The sequence below is a fragment of the Anabrus simplex genome, chromosome 2, assembly GCF_040414725.1.
Source record: "Anabrus simplex isolate iqAnaSimp1 chromosome 2, ASM4041472v1, whole genome shotgun sequence".
Lineage (NCBI taxonomy): Eukaryota > Metazoa > Arthropoda > Insecta > Orthoptera > Tettigoniidae > Anabrus > Anabrus simplex.
In genome coordinates, this window is record NC_090266.1 from 977,800,539 (window position 1) to 977,819,958 (window position 19,420).

The window sequence follows — 19,420 nt, forward strand, 5'->3', positions numbered from 1 at the left end:
TTTTTACCTGGACCTGAGGGCTGGTTCAAGGTCCACTCTGCCAACGTGATTAGAATTGAGGAGCTATCTGATGTTGACATAGTGGCGCCGGTCTAGATAGCCAAGAATAACGGCCGAGAGGATTCGTTGTGCTGACCACACAACACCTCGTAACCTGCAGGCCTTCGGGCTGAGCAGTGGTCGCTTGGTAGGCCAAGGCCTTTCAAGGGCTGTAGTGTCATGGGCTTTGGTTTTAGTGTGCAGTCCTCAATTTCTCAACAAAGAGGAACTCTGAGCTGTTTTATCTACCATGGTGGTAGGAGGCTATAAATTTGTTGGAGTCTCATCTCTCTCGAGTACTCCACAGACCTAGCGGGATTTGCTAAAAACAGTATTTTTATTGGCTTTACATCGCACCAACACAGATAGGTCTTATGGTGACAATAGGACAGGAAAGGACTAGGAGTGGAAAGCAAGCAGTCATGGTCTTAATTAAGGTACAGCCCCAGCATTTTCCTGGTGTAAAATTGGAAAACCAAGGAAAACCATCTTCAGGGCTGCCGACAGTGGAGGTTCGAACCCACTATCTCCTGAATACAAGTTCACAGCTGCACGACCATAACAGCATGACCAGCTTGCTCAGTTTGCTAAAGACAAGGATCCTGTGCAACTATGGCCAGGTTTGCTGTGGTACCAAACATAGTAATGTCACCAGACTACAGGAAAAACCTAGCTGGCTTGGAGACAGAAGTTATCTGTTTCTGAGCACTCTATGTCGGATGACCTTACATACATTGGAAGAGCCAGGACAGAAGAGAATCTCCAGTCACCATTGCAGAACAATCGGTACACACAATTTCTTTGCTGCAACTTGTAGATGAAGCTGTTGCTACTGTTACATAGAGTGGTGACCAATAAGTGTAACACCAGTTCATTACTGATCTGTGCAGACACTAGAGACATCAGACTCTTGAAAATGCTGAATACAGCTTGCGATGAACTGCAAGAAGCCTGAAACCTCGCCGGACCATGACACATCCTACCATTACATTAAACTCCTATTATCAGTGTAATGCCAGCTGTGAAGGTTTAGTCAGTTAAATAATTTGTAACTGGCCAAGAAATTGATTTATGAACATCAACACCAGTGACAGTGACAACAACAGCAACAATGTTAGAAGTCTGTTCAACAACAGAAGGGGAGTGCCAAAATTGTGTGCCGAAGAAGGATTCCTGGATGACTGACGACCAGTTTCCTGCATTTAAACAATTTCAAATTGGGATTTGATTTCCACAATATTGAGCAAGAGAGGCACATTATTTCCCCATAACATAATGATCACCACCACTACACCAGAGGTGGTGTGTACTTAATGAACAGCAATAGCTAACTGACCTAGAGAAACAAGATTTTAAGCTCATATAATGTAAAATGTAGAGCTTTCTTAAAATAATGCACCCTGTTATGAACATTTACACTCACTCCACAAAAATTAGGAATAGTCAGGGTGCAACTATCCCAAATTTAGACCCAAATATTTAGTAAAACATATTAGAGATACCATATCATCAGACATGAGCTAAAAAAAAGTGGAACACCTTAATTTCTTATATAAAATCTTAATTTATCCCATTAAAACTCATATACATAAAACTTAACAAAAGCTAGATATTTGGCTATATAAACCACCAAACCATGTTTTACAACATGCTTTAACTAACAATATTTTCCTTACATTCTGCAGTTCTTGAAATTTTCCAGTTGTTTCAATAGTTTTCTTTTCAGTTAGTTTCTGTCAATTGCTATTAAATTCACGGCAAAAAAAAAAAAAAAAAAAAAAAAAAAGTTTGTATTGCACTTTACGAGGACAATGGGCTCTAAAAATGGGCATTTCCACTCCTAGTGTCTAGCAAAGCCTGTAAATGCTTAGGTATACCATTCACAAGTTATTGGATGGTCTCTGCCAGGATGCAATCCCACTCCTCCAGCATAATGATGTTCTCAATTGTGCCAAGGTGGAGTTGTCATATTGTCTGACGTTCCTTCCAAGTGTATCCCATACATGTTCAATGGGGTTTAAATCAGGATTACATGCTTGTCAGTCCAGGGTTCAAACCCCATCTTTCTGCAATATACTGCACAATACAGTGAGATGTATGGGGACGAGCATTATCATGCATCAGCATGAAATTCTGGCCAATGAAAGGTGCAAACGGCATCACATGGTCCACCAGGATCTCTTTGGCATAACTGAGCACTGAGGGTCCTGTGATCGATGAACAACTCAATGCGGCCGGGGTGAGTGGTTCAGACGGTTGAGGCGCTGGCCTTCCGACTCCAAATTGGCAGGTTCGATCCTGGCTTAGTCCAGTGGTATTTAAAGGTGCACAAATACGTCAGCCTCGTGTCGGTAGATTTACTGGCATGTAAAAGAACTCCTGTGGGCGAAATTTTGGCACCTCGGCGTCTCCGAAAAGTGTGAAAGTAGTTAGTGGGACGTAAACAAATAACATTATTATTATTAACAACTCAATGTGGACCAAATTGTTGATACCACCCCACACCATCACCAAGCCGCTTTCAAACAAAGTCCTCGAGGAGAAAACCATGGCAATGTACCCCTCTCCAGACCTTCTCCACACTCTCTCTCTTCCATGAGGAGACCTGAGATTAAAGCGACTCTTGTCAGTGAAGAAGGTCCATTCCAGATGCTGTCTCGTAAAACAAAGATACAATTCACCTTGTTGTCGTTCAAGTACAGATCCACATTCAGGTTTCCTGGATGAAGGGAAAGCTTCTTACAACCTCCTCCTTATTGTTCGCTCATTCACTTTCATGTGTCTGGCACTTTTCCAGTCGATTTCTTGCCTGGACTTCTGTGGTATGCCAATCTGCAGGAAGTTAGGATTCAAACCCTGGACTGGCCAGCACATATTCCTGACATAAACTCCTTGGAACACGTATGGGATACACTTGGAAGGAAAGCCGGAAAGCCAGACACCATGACAACCACACTTTGGCACAACTGAGATCATCATTGCTGGAGGAGTAGGATCCCATCCAGGCAGAGGCCATCCAACAACTTGTGAACAGTATGCCCAAGTGCTTACAGGCCATCACAGATGCTAGGGGGTGGAAACACCTGTTCTTAGTGACCAGTGTCCTCAAGAAGTGCAATACAAACATTAACTTAGTTTTGTTTGGCCATAAAAACACTGCCTACAAAAAAATTGAAGCACCCATACGAAATGGTCAGATGCTGATGTAACTTTGTACACGTACACACCACTGGCGGTTATATAAATGACTAGAGTAGCAATTCTCTGTGACCAGAGTGCATTAGTGCTGTTTGTGTTTAGTGTTGTTACCAGGCCTAGTAGGTTAGATAACAGGTGTGAACAGCATCAGATCTTGGGTGACCACTGTGAACAACACACAGGAGATGCATACTCATACGAGGCAGAGTATCAGCAAGAGTGTTGCCAACTTAGCGGATTTTCAGCTAAATTTGGCGGAATAAGAAGACTTTCGGCGGAGAAATATATCATTTAGCGGACAGTGGATTTTTTGGCGGAATTCTACATTTATTATAGCGAAATTTAGTGTTATATCCATTTTACGTTTTTTTATATTTGTATTACAGTCTGTCTCCGAGCTATCGGTATTTCTTGTCAAGAGCTAGCAGTCATATGAGGAAAACATGTTATTTGGATCTGATGTTATGAGATCATGGTATCAAATTTGTAATGCATGAGGAAAGGTTACTTATCTCTTAGTTGACGAATGACGACAGATAATGAAACTGTGAGAGAGTAGCATTTATTTTAAGCTATGAAGGGAGATCGTTAAATGAACTGGCATGTTCTGTGTGTGGCCCTTGAAGTAGGGGATTCACCTAGTTTGCACCCGGCAGTAAAACGCCTACAAGTTTTACCTCGCCGGCTTCGAGGCAGGGGCTAATCCCAGTGAAACTCACAGATCAGGTGAGTGCAGACATTTACTTGTATTATTATTAACACTTTCAGCCCCACGTGAATCAATTTGATACATGGTAAGTCATGAGCTCAACCCCATGTGTATCAAATTGATACACCGTTAAATCCAGCCAGAAAGTTGGTAAATTCACCCACAGCCCAAGGCTTACTATAGCATGAACTCGTTATTCTGGTGGCCTACGGGTGTTTTAAAACAAATAAAAACATTTTCCCATCTTCAACTCTCCTAAGTAAGGCGTGAGTCAATAAGATGCACATGGGCTATGAGTAAGTTATGTATACACTTTTCGTGTGCGTCATTTGGATACATACACAAAAATACGTTTCAAAATATTATTTGCTAATTTCTTGTTATTTCAAACACTTCCATACAGATTTGGGCATTGTTTTATGTTAGGTTAAGTTACGATGGAATAGGCTTGGTTAGATTAGATGACATGAATTTGAAATTTAGAAAATGGACACATGAATCAGCATTAGGCGTAAATACATACAATACTCAGTAGATTACTTCAACTGATTTCTTTTACATTTTACTAAAAGCAACATTTTACTTTGTGCTACTTCATTTCATATCTATGTTTCTTGCAAACACAGTCCATAAACATGTACTTGAATTCTTGGCAACCAAAGCACATTGTTCTTACTTGACAGCATTTCTTAGCAGCTAGTTTCCTCCCCTCACGTGCTGATAAAAGTTGGTAGCAAGAAGTGCATCTACCTCTGGGCCTATCTTCAATGGTTCTGAGTTTGTGGTTCTTCAGTAGGTTGTCTTTCTCACTGTTGTGAAGACGTTCCAAAAGCAGTTAAGTTACAAGTTCTTCTCAGAATGATACAATGTCCTTTGGTGCAAAAACAGTAGACTAACTTGTAAACTGCATGTGCATTAACAACAGCTGTATTAGTCAAGAGCTCAAAGATAATTTTTCTGTACCATTTTACACCTCAATGTACAGATGTACCATAAGATGCTAGCTGATCTGAAACATCAATGAATGATTTTCCTCCATTGTATTGCAAAATTGTGTATGGTTTCTTTGTAACAGCTTATTTGGTAGTAGTTTCAGCCAGTTCAGGAACATGTTTTGTTGTTAAGAACATCACATCCCTTTTGTCTTTCCATTTTTCCATTATTACTCCTATGTTGCTTTCCTTGACAATCATCGGACCTCTGTGAAGTGTACTTTTCTCTTCTACTTTAGAGTTCATTTTTCAGTTTTTACGAAGGGTTCCAACTAGATGTGTCTGTTTATCACGTAGCTGGTGGGCCAGTGGGACACTTGTATAAAAATTGTCAGTGTACAAAGTACGTCCTTCTTCTAACAGTGGACGCACTAATTCCATAAATGTATTAGCAGAAGCTAACTGACTGCGTGGGATGTTTTCTTTTCCAGCATATACTTTCAGTGTCAGGTGTATCCACCTTTCAGACGTAACTAGTATAACGTCATCCCATACCGATGCCTTTTGTTTGGGATGTATTGGCGAAATTTGACCTTACCACAAAACGGAATCATTGACTTATCAATACATATTTCGTCCTGTGGGTTCATAGCATTTTGAAATTTAACATTTAGTGTACTGACCAGCGGTCTTATTTTTGCCAATTGGTCAATTTGGTAGGGCGATCTCGTTGTTGGAAATGTGTAAGTAACTAAGAATCATTTCAAATCTATTACAACTAATAGCTTTGGTTAATGTACTCTTGTAAATTGCATTTTTTGACCAATAGTTCCTTAGTTTTAGTTTTTTATCTAGACCCATCCATAACACTAAACCTAAAAAAGTTAGCATGCCATCCCTTGTAACATCATACCATTTTTCTAAAACAGAACCTTTTTTTTAATATGGCATCAACAATACTTTGCTCAGCATACCTATTAGTTTCATTCATCAACAGATCTAAAATGTCATTATCACTATCACTACTGTCGAAATCAAGGTCTGACAAGTGCACTGTCGGATCTCATATTTCTAAAAATACTAAGTTCACTACCACTACTGTCTGAATACATTTCTTATTTCGTCTCTTATCTAATCAGAATCCATATTCATGCAATAAAACACCAGCACTGGAAGTAAACAATATTATTTGGAGGCAAGACTGGCAGACAAGAAAAGGCTATGCAGTGCTGCCAACCCTCCAGCAATATACGACCCAGCACTGTCCTGTGGTCCTACAGCCCCAGGGAGAAGAAGACGCTATGATATTTCAATGTACGTGTGAATCTGAAAGCCTCACACTTTGAAGAACAAGGCCCTGTCATGTGTGTCAATATGATGCACATGGGGCTGAACGCCTAACCTGGTGTGTATCAGAATGATTCACACGGGGCTGAGCACGTGTTAATTAAAACATCGTGGGCTGGGAGGGAATGTGCTTTCCATACCCATGGGGCTGAAAGTGTTATTATTATTATTATTATTATTATTATTATTATTATTATTATTATTATTATTATTATTATTATTCATTGCTCATTATTTGAGATTGGATTTCTTGGCGGAATTTTAGCAGATTTTTAGTAGTATTTAGCAGATCTTGAAAATTTAAGTTGGCAACACTGATCAGCAACTGACCAGAATTTGGAAAGGGCCTCGTTGTGGGTCTCCATTTGGCCCGGCGGGTCGAATCTTGCAATATCCAGATTTGTGGAGCATTTGGATGTTGATAGTGGCCCGATGTTGGACTGCACAGGAACGCGAGGGCAGGCATACTTGTCGTCAAGGTTCCTGTCAACCACATCTGACCACTACAAGGCAGGATCACTATATAGTGCACCAAGCACATCGTAACACCTTCCCATCTGCGCCTGCCATCCGAGAACAAGTAATGAACTCCCTGCAGCATTCTGTGTCATCCCGCACCATTGGTGAAAGAATAGCAGCATCAGGACTAGGTAATTGCCGTCCCATGTGTAGGCTGTTGTTAATACCACAACACAAACGGCTGCATTTGGAGTGGTGCCGTGACCAAAAACATGGACTGCAGATGAATGGCATTGCATTGTGTTCAGCGATGAATAGCGATTCTGCACTACTCTGGGTTAGTACCATCTGCGAGTATGGTAGTGACCTGGGGAGAGATCCCATTCTAACAATGTTTTGGAGAGGCACAGCGGTGTCAAGGTGTGGGGAGTCATCGGGTATGATATCAGGTCATGGCTCGTAGTGACTGAGGGAACTGTAATGGCACAACGGTACGTTACCGACATCCTGCGTCCTCAAGTATTACCTGTCATGCGACAGTATCGTGGTGCCATTTTTCAACAGGACAATGCTCGTCCAAACTCGGCATGTTTCTCAATGAACTGGCTGCATGATGTTGAGGTACTCCCGGGACCAGTAAGATCCCGAGATCTGTCTATGATAGAACATCTGTGGGACCATTCGGACGTCATCTCTGTCCCAGAGCCAGTATCCAGGATATCAAGGACCAGTTAAAACTGTTGTTGAGCCAGAGTGCCTCAGGAAAGGATACAGCGGCTTTATGACACCCTCCCCAACCAAATAAGCGCATACACCCAGGCCAGTAGGGGTGCAATGTCGTACTGGTAAGCCTGGCACAGAGTGCCAAGCTCTTTGTAAATTTGACTCAATTTTGTAATCACTGAAATAACATCACATACTCTTACGACAAGTGAAGTTTCATTTTGTTTCCTTCAAATTTCTTGTCAGACAGTGTATAAAGAAATTAAAAATTAAAGAATTGCAAAATGTAAGGAAAATTGTGAGTTAATGCAAGCTGTAAAACATGTTTTGGTATTTTCTATAGCCAAGCATCTAGCTTTTGTAAAAGTTAAATTAAAATTGGAAAACTGATGCATTTTAATGGAGTGAATTAAGATTTTATATAAGAAATTAAAATGTTCCACTTCTTTTGCCAGTCAGTGTAGTTTGTTATTAGCTTGTTTTCCATTCTCTACATTGGTGAAATTCTTGGCAAAGTTGATTGGCATTTTGAGAATGCTTTAATGTGAAATACTTTAGCCAGGATATTTACTTGTACAGTAGAAAATAAATTATCATTACATTTCTTAGTAACAGAAAAAAAAAAAAAAAAAAAAAAATTCTGAATAAACATTACAAAAAGACAAGAGATCCATAAGAACTTTACATACCGGCATTCCTGCTCTTTTCGCAGCAGCAGCCTCCAGTCCCTTTTCAACCGACTGCTTCTTTGTTCCTTCCCTCATCGGACGATCAGTTTTTGGAATGAGGGGTCCTACACGAGCTTTAGGACTCCAGGCCTCATCTAATTTACGCCTACCACGTGGCTTGAATATAAGGTCATCATCATCCGATGCATCTAATGTTGGATAGACTACACAAGAAAAATGAAACATTTTATGAAAAAGTTTAAAGTATTACAATATGATAAAGTTTATGAATTGGAACTAAGTAAAGTGATGTAAATGAGTTAAATCAAAAAATGAAATAACTTCATAGCTGTCACAAAAGGAATTTGCAATAACATACTAACAGCATTATGAAATTATTTTACTCATAAGGTATAGACATTTGTGGAACATTTTGTAAAAAACCACCACATTTGTTCTCAGTAGAGAGATAATAAAATAAATACAATTTTATAAAAACAATGATAGCTACACAGCTTACAAATCAAAATTTTCATTTAATATATCAATTAGTTAACAAATATGCCATTGTATATTTCACAGTAACTCAATATTGCTTTTTTTATACATCGCTAAGACACCAATGCAATTTCTGATTAAATTTAACCTTTTTGTAACTGCTAATTTCTTCCCTTCCACATGTGCCATCTGAAACACCCACAGCAGTCGGCAAACAATCTGATATAACTCCCTCCCCCGCTCACTCTCTCTCTGACAGGATTATCTCTGCAGAAAAGACTTCCTTTCTGAACAGCTGTAAGCTGTTTGTAATGTTGATCATTAGGATCCAGAGAGAAGTTGACATTCTAATGTGCTCTATGGGATTAAGGTCAGGGCTCTGGTCTGGTCAGCCCAATTTTGAAGCTTTACTATCTACAAAAACAAACTTGCTGATAGAGATCAGAGTTAACAGAGAACAGGTCTTCAACCAGAGATAAAATGTTCATGTTCCTTCGGCATTTAGATTTCCGTGTGTTACTATGATAGAGTAAAACCATACTCCATGCCGTAATGTCACCTCTTCTAAATTCTGCTCTTGGCACTAAACATGCAAGCAGCAAATGTCATCAGTTATTTGTCACACTTAGACCATCCCTCCAAATACAGCAGGAGGGGGGGGGGGGGGGGGGGAGGGAGGGAGATATGATAGCTGAGTGGCCACAGTCACTCGCTTCTCACGAAGGTGACCACAGTAAAATCCCTCCAATGCATGTGGGAATTTTTATATGAGAAATAACGTCTCCATGGTTCAGATTCCACGTAAAACTGAAGGTCCTATGGCTATGATTATGAAGTCAACTGTAAAACTACAAGCGGGCATATATCACAGTACAATATTCAACCTGACAAACAGGGTCTTCAAACGAGGAGATCAACAGCTCCATGTACTGTACCCAATGTGTGTAAAATGATTCTGATAATCCATGCGTCAGTAAAGATGTGAAGATTTGTAAATAACTGCAAAAAGGATTGATGAAAAGCAGTCATGGTCTGCAAGTTAAGCAACATTCCAACTAGCGCTGCCAGATATTTTTCATAAAAAGAGAATACAGTGTTAATACTGCAACAAAAATTGGGGAAATGACAATTTTTTGTATTTGAAATTCTTCATGTGTAATACACTTGAACTAAAAGATGGTTGGCTGTATTATGAAAGATACTATGTTTTATGAAAATTAAATGAGTATATACCCTAATGGAGAAATGGTATTGTAAGTTTACATCACTGATGCCACCATGAATAATAGTTAAGTGACTCTCACATATTTATAATCTTTAACTTTTCAGTCAGTCAAAGCACAAAATACTTAGAACACTATAACATACCTGTAAAAAACAAAACACTTCAATAACAGAATGACATGTTTCATTCTACAAGAACATCCACAGATTTTATTGCTATTTGTTTTATGTCACATGGACACAGATAGGTCTTATGGCGACGATGGGACAGGAAAGGCCTAGGAATGGGAAGGAATTGGCCGTGGCCTTAATTAAGGTACAGCCCCAGCATTTGCCTGGTGTGCAAATGGGAAACCACGGAAAACCATCTTCAGGGCTGCCAAAAGTGGGATTCGAACCCACCATATCCCGGATGAAAGTTCACAGCTGCGCGCCCCTAACCGTCGTTGTCCTGGAGATGTTCTACCCTTATTCATCTGCAGACTGTTTCATGTCCGAGGTCTAGAGATACTTAGTTCACTACAGATCCGATAGGGGTCTATTTCATTTTCTTAAAAATCCCCGGAATAAGTGCATATTCCTAACAGATTTCCAGTAAAATTATCAGAGGTATCTTTTGCTAAGCCTTTGATGTCCTTAGAGCATATTGTGTCGCCCGATGGAGTTTCAATAGATCACTCTAGAATGCAGGCTATTCATGAGTTCTAGACTCCTAAAGATGTTAAAGGATTCATTGGCATGGTGATTTTCTTCAGGAATTTTTTCCCAATTTCGCTAATAGGGCAGCGCGCCTAAAGCTACTTCGTAGGAAAAGTGTCAAGTTTGAATGGGGGCCATCGCAGCAAGCTACATTAGAAGACCTTAAGTAAGCTCTCTGTAATGCCCGAGTCTTAGCTATGCCAGATTTCTCTAAGAAATTCATAGTTCAAACCGACACCTCTTCATCTGCAGTCGCGGCTGTTCTCCAAGATACAGAACTCGGAAGGCGACCTATTGCCTATGTGTCTAGAACCTTATCGGCTCAAGGAACCAAGTACTCCATTTAGGGATTACGAGGACTTACAGTCCTATTTGCCTTGGAGAAGTTCCGCCTGTATTTGGAACATGTTAAGTTTGAGTCAGATACTGACAATCAGGCTCTAAGTTGGGTTTCGGCTAGGCCCCGTTCGGCTAGCCCAGTGGGCTATCTGTATTTCAGCTTTCCAATTTGACGTGTGACACATTCGGGTATCAGAGAATGTGGTTGCAGGTGGGTTAAGCCCCATGTTATCTGGTGACGATTCCATTGAGCAGGACGAAAGTTTTTCTCCTTCAATTGCCATACCTTCTTGTGTGTGTTAGTGCTATTTTGACTGATGCCCGTATGTTATTCTGTGACACTGAGAAATATCAACGGGAAGATCCAGTGCTGGCTCCCATTATGGAAAACCTTTCTTCTGGGGAACATGTTGAACATTATGTTCTGAGGAATTAGGTTCTGTATTGCCCCCGAGGCATGATCAGAAGATGAAAGTAGTTAGTTACAGCTGTTCTTGTGCCCATGATCTTCAAGTATTATTATGAGACCCCATTAGGGGGACATTTAGGCATCATCAAAACCTCAGAAAAAATCAGAGAAATGTTCATCTGGAAGAGTATGTATGGCAAAATCTGCAAAATGGTCAAAGCCTGTAAATCTTGCTTGCATAGTAAGCCCACCTTGTCCAGCATCTCATCATGCATCTTGCCCTATGGAGCATTTGTATACAGATTACATCGGACCCTTCCTCAATGTAAGGGGAACGGGAACAAATTCATCCTCGTGGGTGTAGATGGTTTCACCAGGTTTTCGTGGCTATTTCCGACTAAGCTAGCCACCACTCAGTCTACAATATCTTATCTTAATACTATTTTTGCTTCTTTGGTCCTCGTCAATACATAGTCTCTGATAATGCCAAGGCATTCCCTTCTAATTTATTCCGAAAATTTTGTTTTGACTTATCCATCTCACATATCACAACATCTGCTTATTACCTACAACCATCTCTTGCTGAGTGGGTTAACCGTAATCTTCAATCCGCTTTGATCATCTTTCATCATGAAGACTATTCTAGGTGGGATTACTTCTCTACATTGGTTATCTTCTGCGTTAAATTAGGCTGTTCACGAGCCACACAAGTTTACTCCTGCTTCTCTCATGTTCAAATTTGTTCCTAAACACGCTGTTGTCTAATCTATAGTCCAGCAATAACATTTTGCCAGAGATAATAGATCCCGATTATATCAGGGATCTGTGGAAGAAGGCCAAAAGTAATCTTAAAGTTTCTCATGAGAAAGTTAAAGAAAGATATGATTGTGGATGGAGACCCACCAATTTAAAGGTTGGGGATCAGGTCATGGTAAAAAATTTTGTTCCTGCAGGCAAGCTTGCCCCTAGATTCTATGTATTGTTCATTTCTCCCAAGTAAAACCTGTATGATATCTCTGTTTTTTTTAGTGTAGGCCACCACGTCATGGCATTGAGAATGTAATTATATTTCTTTCCTTAAGAGCTTAAAATCTTAAATTTTTGTATGTAAGTTAAAAGAGAAGGTCTTCTGCCCTGTTAAATCTGTAAAAATAGACCAAAGATATATATATATTTTTTTGTTTTGCTGTGGCAACTTTTGAACAAATCGTCCCCTCTAGAAAGATTTTCTTTTTTCTTCCGTTTCCTGTCTGCAATTACCTTGCTCCCGCCTCCAAGCCTGTACCTGGATTCCACACACTTGTCCTCGATGCCGCCCACCTTAACTCCACCAACGAACAAAAATAATACAAACTATCTCCCATAAAACAGTCACTGTTGCCCAGAATATTATTGTTTCAGTGCCCTAATTTTCATATGAGGCCGTGTCACAAAAACTGGTGAGAGATGCTGGCGCGGCGTAAGGGCCCACCCCACTATGGTCCAGTCTCCATCACAACGGCAAACTTGAGCACCATCATTAGTGGCAAGTGCCGAGGTTCGGTTCCACAACCGCCCACTACATCATTGCGCAGAACTTCAATAGTTGGTCCGTGGTGACCATCACCATGGCTACCTCTCTCAAGGTAGTGGGAGAGACGTATCTGAGGGTACTTGCGGGGTCCGAGGGACCCTACCCTGGCATCAGCCGTGGCAGCCACTCTTGCCATCAAACTTGGACATTACTTACTGGACTTCTACAACTTATTAACCACTTCAGGAATGATTTTCCTCAAAATAGCTGGTGAAAGAAACTTTAAATCAAGAATTTTCTTTTGACTTTGATCAATTTCAACATGTAAAAATTTCAAACTTTAGGGGGTGGAGGTCTGTACCGGAGGTACACCAACTGACCAACTCTGTACATTCAAACTAAGTGCCTGTTAGAACGCCATCTATAATATGCCTATACTGTCGACTTACTGTATCTGCGCCCTCTGGTGCGAAATGAACAATCAATTTTTGAAGTAATTTTGTGTGTCAAGGTTTCCTAAACTGAATTGTTTGTAGATTGTTTTTGGCGTTCTCAGGTTTCTAGCACTTCTATCTCTTCCCACCACCTTTAAAAATCAACCAATACGGAATTTTTGAAATTTATTTAATTTACCAATAAGAATTGTGGGTGTGTCCAGGGCTTCGGCCCAGAGGTTTCTGGAACCTTCCTCTCCGCTATAATAGCTGGGACCTTTCGGGCCATATTGTCTTTCGATAGCTCCAGTCCATCAGTACAGTGTGTTTGTAGAGGAGACAGGGGAGGGCTTGCCTCATCCAGCTCCGGAAGGTCCACCAGCTCAAGGTAATGGTAGACATCTTTTAATCATGTAATAGTCTCAGAAAGCTAGTTTGAGGGGAAGGTTTCAAAATCCGTTCTTAATATAACTCTGTCCATGTAAAACTTTAAACAGTGTAAAGATCTTAGTCTGAGTTAGGGAGGCCTTCCGCCCTGTGTAACTTGGGAGCTTCAAGCTTATTTTGTAAATCGTTGTTGTTCTCTTTTAAACACCTTCAACTTGGTATTGAGGTGACTACAATATCGTGAAATTTAAACTTTATCTTTCCTTTGTAATTTAATTTTCTCTCCATCAAGTCACCACCGTAGCCTCTGTAATGTTGGGCCATAAGCCCACATAGGGTTTTCAATTATGTTCTGGTGAATATCAAAGGAGTGCAACTGTTTGCCTTGTAACATTTTGATTTTCGGTCAATAATGTTAACCTTTTCTTTTTCACTAAGGCCATGTAGAATGGATACTTATTACTCCTGTTAAAGTTAACTACAATTATTCTATTTCCTATGTAAATTCGACTGTTGAGGATAAGACAGTGAATACTGTTTTTTTTTTGGTAAAAGTTAGTTTGTGCCTTGGAGAGGCTTGAAACTTGTAAATTTTGGAGAATAGTCTCCTACTTAAATGTGGTAAATTTTGGAGCTCGGTCTCCTTGAGGATTTATTGAAGGGAGCAGTGGTGCTCTTGTAAACTTGCAACTTGGAAGCTTCAAGCTAATTTTGTAAATCGTTGTTGTTCTAGACCTTTCTGAAAATTGTTTCTCGAGCTCACGAGCTAACCTTTGTACTACTGTTATTTGTTATTGTTTAAGGTTTAAAGTCTGAAAAAAAAAAAAAAAAAAAAAAAAGTTCCAAATTTTAAAGTTTTAAATTAAAATTTTATTTTCTCTCTATCAACCCATTCATGCCCGCACCTTCTTACACCTCTATGCTCCACGGTATCCCCGTAACATTATTATTATTATTATTATCAGATAAATTAAATATAATAATAATAAAAAAGTATAATTAGAAAAGAATATACAAAGGAATGTTCTTTAGTGTACGAAATTTCAGGTCAGTTAACGTAAAAAACTAGATGTAATTTAAAAGGTTAATGGAAATGTTTTTAAATTTTGACACTCAAAATTGTGTGGTAAATGGCTTACTGTAGTCGTCGTCTTGATGAACCTTATCAATGTTCTCTCCATAGTCATCTGAAAAATGTAGTCGTCCACGTCTCAATCTCGGAGAGACAGATTCATCTTCAGAACTATTTGTACTCCCTACATAGGACTGTTGACTAATGGACAGCATTCCAGCTATAGCTTCTTTAGTGGAAGGAGATGCTTGAACCGATCTGGAAAGAAATGTACTCCTGAAGTAACTTACTGGGAAAAAGTAACTTATTTCATTGACAGAAGACACAAATTTTAGAAATTCTACCAAGCATTTGTAAATCTGAAAATCTACAAAGCTAAGAGCAAGTTAAACCGGAAGGACATGGTGCATCTTAATCAGCCAATACTTAAGTACTATTAATTCATTTCTTTCTGGTCAGATTCAATCATATATAAAAAGCAGTGCAATAAAATATACCTTTCATTCAAACTAAAAATTAATCATTCATTTATCTTGCGCGTATAAAAGTTAAGTACCCAGTCATTCAATTACCTGACGACTGAGGGACTGCACCTGTCAGTAAGAGTTTGTTGAAGGCCAACTGCCAGTTATGCAGCAGGAGTTTACCACACTGCTAATGATGACTTGTAACCTCGTGGAAAAGACAACATGAGTCTACTACTAAAGTGCTGTAAAGTAAGCTGAGTACAAAATGGCAAATAATAGTAATAATAGCAAATAATAATCATTTATTCAATTCCACCAGTAACAATTTACAATTTGTATGTCTATATGCAGTCCACTCATATTCTTAGGAAATTACTTAAAGAGAGATTCCCCAGGTGCTTCAGTTACAAGTCGTAATGTGATTCATAAATTTGTGCAAGGAGAAGTATTCAAAATAAGAAGGGAAGATGATGTCTTACAATATTCACAGCAGAAATCATGATAATGCACATACATACATAAATACATACATACATTTTCATTTTAGACTGTTATGCCTTTCAGCATTCAGTCTGCAAGCCTCTGTGAATTTACTAATCACCGCCACAATGCTCTATGTGTAACTAGTTATGTGGCCTCACATAGTTTTATCTCTCTTATCTTTAAAGACAGTGCAATCCCGATAATTCACGGTAATTAATGCACACACTTCCGCGAATTATCGAAAACCGCGAATTATCGAAAACCGTGAATTATCCCCTGTCATTTTTAAGCCTGGTAAAAACAAAACCCTAGGTTAAAATAATGAAATATATGTATATATTTTTTGCTAGTTGCTTTACGTCGCACCGACACAGATAGGTCTTACGGGGACGATGGGACAGGGAAGGAAGCGGCCGTGGCCTTAATTAAGGTACAGCCCAGCATTTGCCTAGTGTGAAAATGGGAAACCACGGAAAACCATTTTCAGGGCTGCCGACAGTGGGGTTTGAACCTACTATCTACCGATTACTGGATATTTTATGAACAAGCAGAAAATAATTATAACACTTCACATTGTATTGTAAGACGCACTTCAGAAAAATTACAAAATGCCATATGGATTATGCCACCATTCGTATCTAACGGAAAAAAATCGGTCATCACTTTTTGTTTCTTAGAAGATTGTTCATTTTTCTAAATTTGGATTGTACATTTCTCAAGAAAACAATATCTGAAAATGAAAATTCATCTCTATTTTCTATGTAAGAGATAAGTGTGTCTATAGAGACACTAGCTTGGCTGTGGAAAACTTTCGGAGTTTCCGTTGCATAACTACCGCACTCGATATCATCTGAATCTCCGTCTTCCTCACCAACCGTCAAATTCCGTACAATATCCTCCCCACTTTCATGTCTGAAACCATAATCATCCTTATCGACATCTAACTACTCAATAATGTCACTTTCTTCTGCATCTTGGCATTTATCCAGGTTTTCAGTAATGATATCATCGTAGCGAGACTACGTTGGCCGTTCGAAATATCGTCACTGAAGCTGGCAAATGCTTGCTCTTCACCTAGAACAGATTTCCATGATTGTGCGAGCAAAGTAGTGGTAATTTTGTCCCATGGCTTATTGACTGCATGAAGAGCATCCAACAAATTGCAGTCCTTCCAAAATGTTGGAATAACGATGCCTTCCTCAACCAATTGCTGTAACAGAGATGACCTGTAGTTCTTCTTTAAAGCAGCAATAACGCCTTGGTCCATAGGTTGGAGAATAGAAGTTAAATTAGGGGGGGAGGTATTTCATGTAAATATCACCTTCTCTCTGTTCACTTTCGCGTGGATGAGAAGGTGCACTGACAATCAAGAGCAGTGCTTTGATTGGCAGTGACAGCTTAATTAGGTAGGCCGTCACTTGTTTAAAAAAAATGATTGTAAAACAAGTCCTTAAATATCTGTGTGTCCATCCACGCTGCCTTTTGATAGTAGTAGTGAAAAAATTTACATTTTCTCATTTAAAACAATGGGGTTTTCTGGATTTCCCTATCGCTAATAATTTTAATTTATGATCACCACTTGCGTTAGAACACACCATAATGGTTATTCTTTCCTTGGATGTTTTGCGACATGAGGCTTGCTGTTCTTGTTGCATCACTAATGTTCGGGACGGTAAATATTTCCAATACAACCCTGTTTTGTCTGCATTGTAAAGTTTTCTAAGGTCAAGCTGTTCTTTTTCAATGAATGATTGAAATTCCTGTGTGAACTATTCAGCAGCACCCGTGTCTGTGCTGAGAAGCTCTCCGTGAATAGCAATTTCTCGTAATCCGTAGCGTTTCTTAAACAACGTAAGCCAGCCAGAAGATGCTTTAAAATCGCCTTCTAAGCCAAGAGCATCGTGAAAATGTTTTGCTTGCTCATTACACATTGGGCCGGACACAGGAATACCTTCCGCTCGTTTTTTATTAAACCACCATATCATGGCTTCGTCTAGATTTGCATAGTCCGATGTTCTCATTGATTTCCGGGACAATGAATGATCACAATTAGCAGAAAATGTGAGGAGGGTGTCCATTTGCTTATTCATGTCTCTCACTGTTGTTTAATAATAATAATAATAATAATAATAATAATAATAATAATAATAACAACAACAACAATGTTATTTGCTTTACGTCCCACTAACTCCTTTTACGGTTTTCGGAGACGCCGAGGTGCCGGAATTTAGTCCCGCAGGAGTTCTTTTATGTGCCAGTAAATCTACCGACACAAGGCTGGCGTATTTGAGCACCTTCAAATACCACCGGAATGAGCCAGGATCGAACCTGCCAAGTTGGGGTCAGAAGGCCAGCGCCTCAACCGTCTAAGCCACCCACTCCCAACTCGCAGGCTAACTTTGATGACGCCTCGCCTTTCTCCAGTCTTTCTATAATTTTCAGTTTTCCACTGACGGTTAACCTTTTATATTCCATTTTTCGACCACTCGTATTGAAAACTCTTACTACTGACTTATTCGAAACTTCGAAAAGACTTCCGCACTCTGTTCACACTTCTCAAGTACAGTAGCCTACAATACACTCACTGCCGGCGCACCTACGCTTCACTTGGCTTACAGTTCAGCGACCTTGGGCTGTGGGGAAAGAGAGGGTAAATTCTGAGTGCATTCCTCTTTCACTGTCTCTGCTTCCAAGATTACGGTAATCTGTGCTGTACCACGCGCAGCAACATGCTCGAATGTTTCCAAGTTTGCAGCATTCTGGCAGCAGTGTGCATATAGGCCTACTGCTACATCGCAGAGAAACAAAGTCTAGTCTCCACGCATCGCATTAAAATTCTTTTAAACTAGGCAGAGATAATTTTACTCAGCATGATGATTAGCGGGTGTAAGAATTAATACTTTAAAATATAACACTCCGAGACCCGCGAATTAACCTCAAAGCGAATTATCCGCACGCGAATTATCGGGAGTGCACGTTAGAAACAGAATCTAACCATCACCGTCTTGGACTCCCTCCACTTATCATACCCTCAACAACAGAGTCCATTATTCTCCTAGGTAACCTAACCTCCTCCATTCACCTCACATGACACCACTGAAGCCTGTTTATGAGTACAGCTTCATCCATACAGTTCATTCCTAACAATCTTTATCTCCTCATTCAGAGTACCCACCCCCTGCCATTGTTCCCACTTGTTTGTACCAGCAATCATTTTTGCTACTCCCCCTGTTATTGTTCCCACCTGTTTGTACCAGCAATCATTTTTGCTACACTCATGTCCGTTACCTCTTACTTATGAATAAGATATCCTCAGTCCAACCAGCTTTCACTCCTGTTAAGCAAGGTTGGACTGAAAACAGACCGATGTAAAGATAGTTTCGTCTGGGAGCTGACTTCCTTCTTCCAAAATACTGTTGATCACAACTGCTAACTCACAACATTAGCTTTACCACAACTTGATTCAATCTCATTAACTACACTACCATCCTAGGAAAACACACATCCTAAATACTTGAAATTATCTACTGGTCTCAGCTCTATATCCCCAATCTACATTCCATTCTCTTAGATTTCTTACCCACTGACATTGATTTAGTCTTTGAAAGGCTAATTTTCATACTATAATCATTGTACCTATTTTCAAATTCCAAGATACAGGCTGCAGGCTTTTGGCACAACCTGTCATTAAGACCAAATCGTCAGTATAGACCAGACTGCTTATTATATTTTCACCTAATTGAATCCCTTCGTTCCACTTGATACCTTTCAGCAGATGATCCATGTGAACTATGAACAACAAAGGCAAAAGGCAAACAGC

The 19,420-nt window shown here is 39.7% G+C and overlaps 1 protein-coding gene across 2 annotated transcripts in view; it reads right to left on the minus strand.

Annotated features, from left to right (window-relative positions):
- Window positions 1-19,420, minus strand: part of LOC136864592 (histone lysine demethylase PHF8) — a 557,749-nt gene that overhangs the window by 84,276 nt on the left and 454,053 nt on the right. For both annotated transcript variants that reach the window (XM_067141799.2, XM_067141798.2), the window contains 2 exons: window positions 14,718-14,908; window positions 8,097-8,299 (listed from right to left, as the gene is read on the minus strand). In XM_067141799.2, the coding sequence (XP_066997900.1) occupies window positions 8,097-8,299; window positions 14,718-14,908 (394 nt within the window). The remainder of the gene's footprint in view (window positions 1-8,096; window positions 8,300-14,717; window positions 14,909-19,420) is intronic.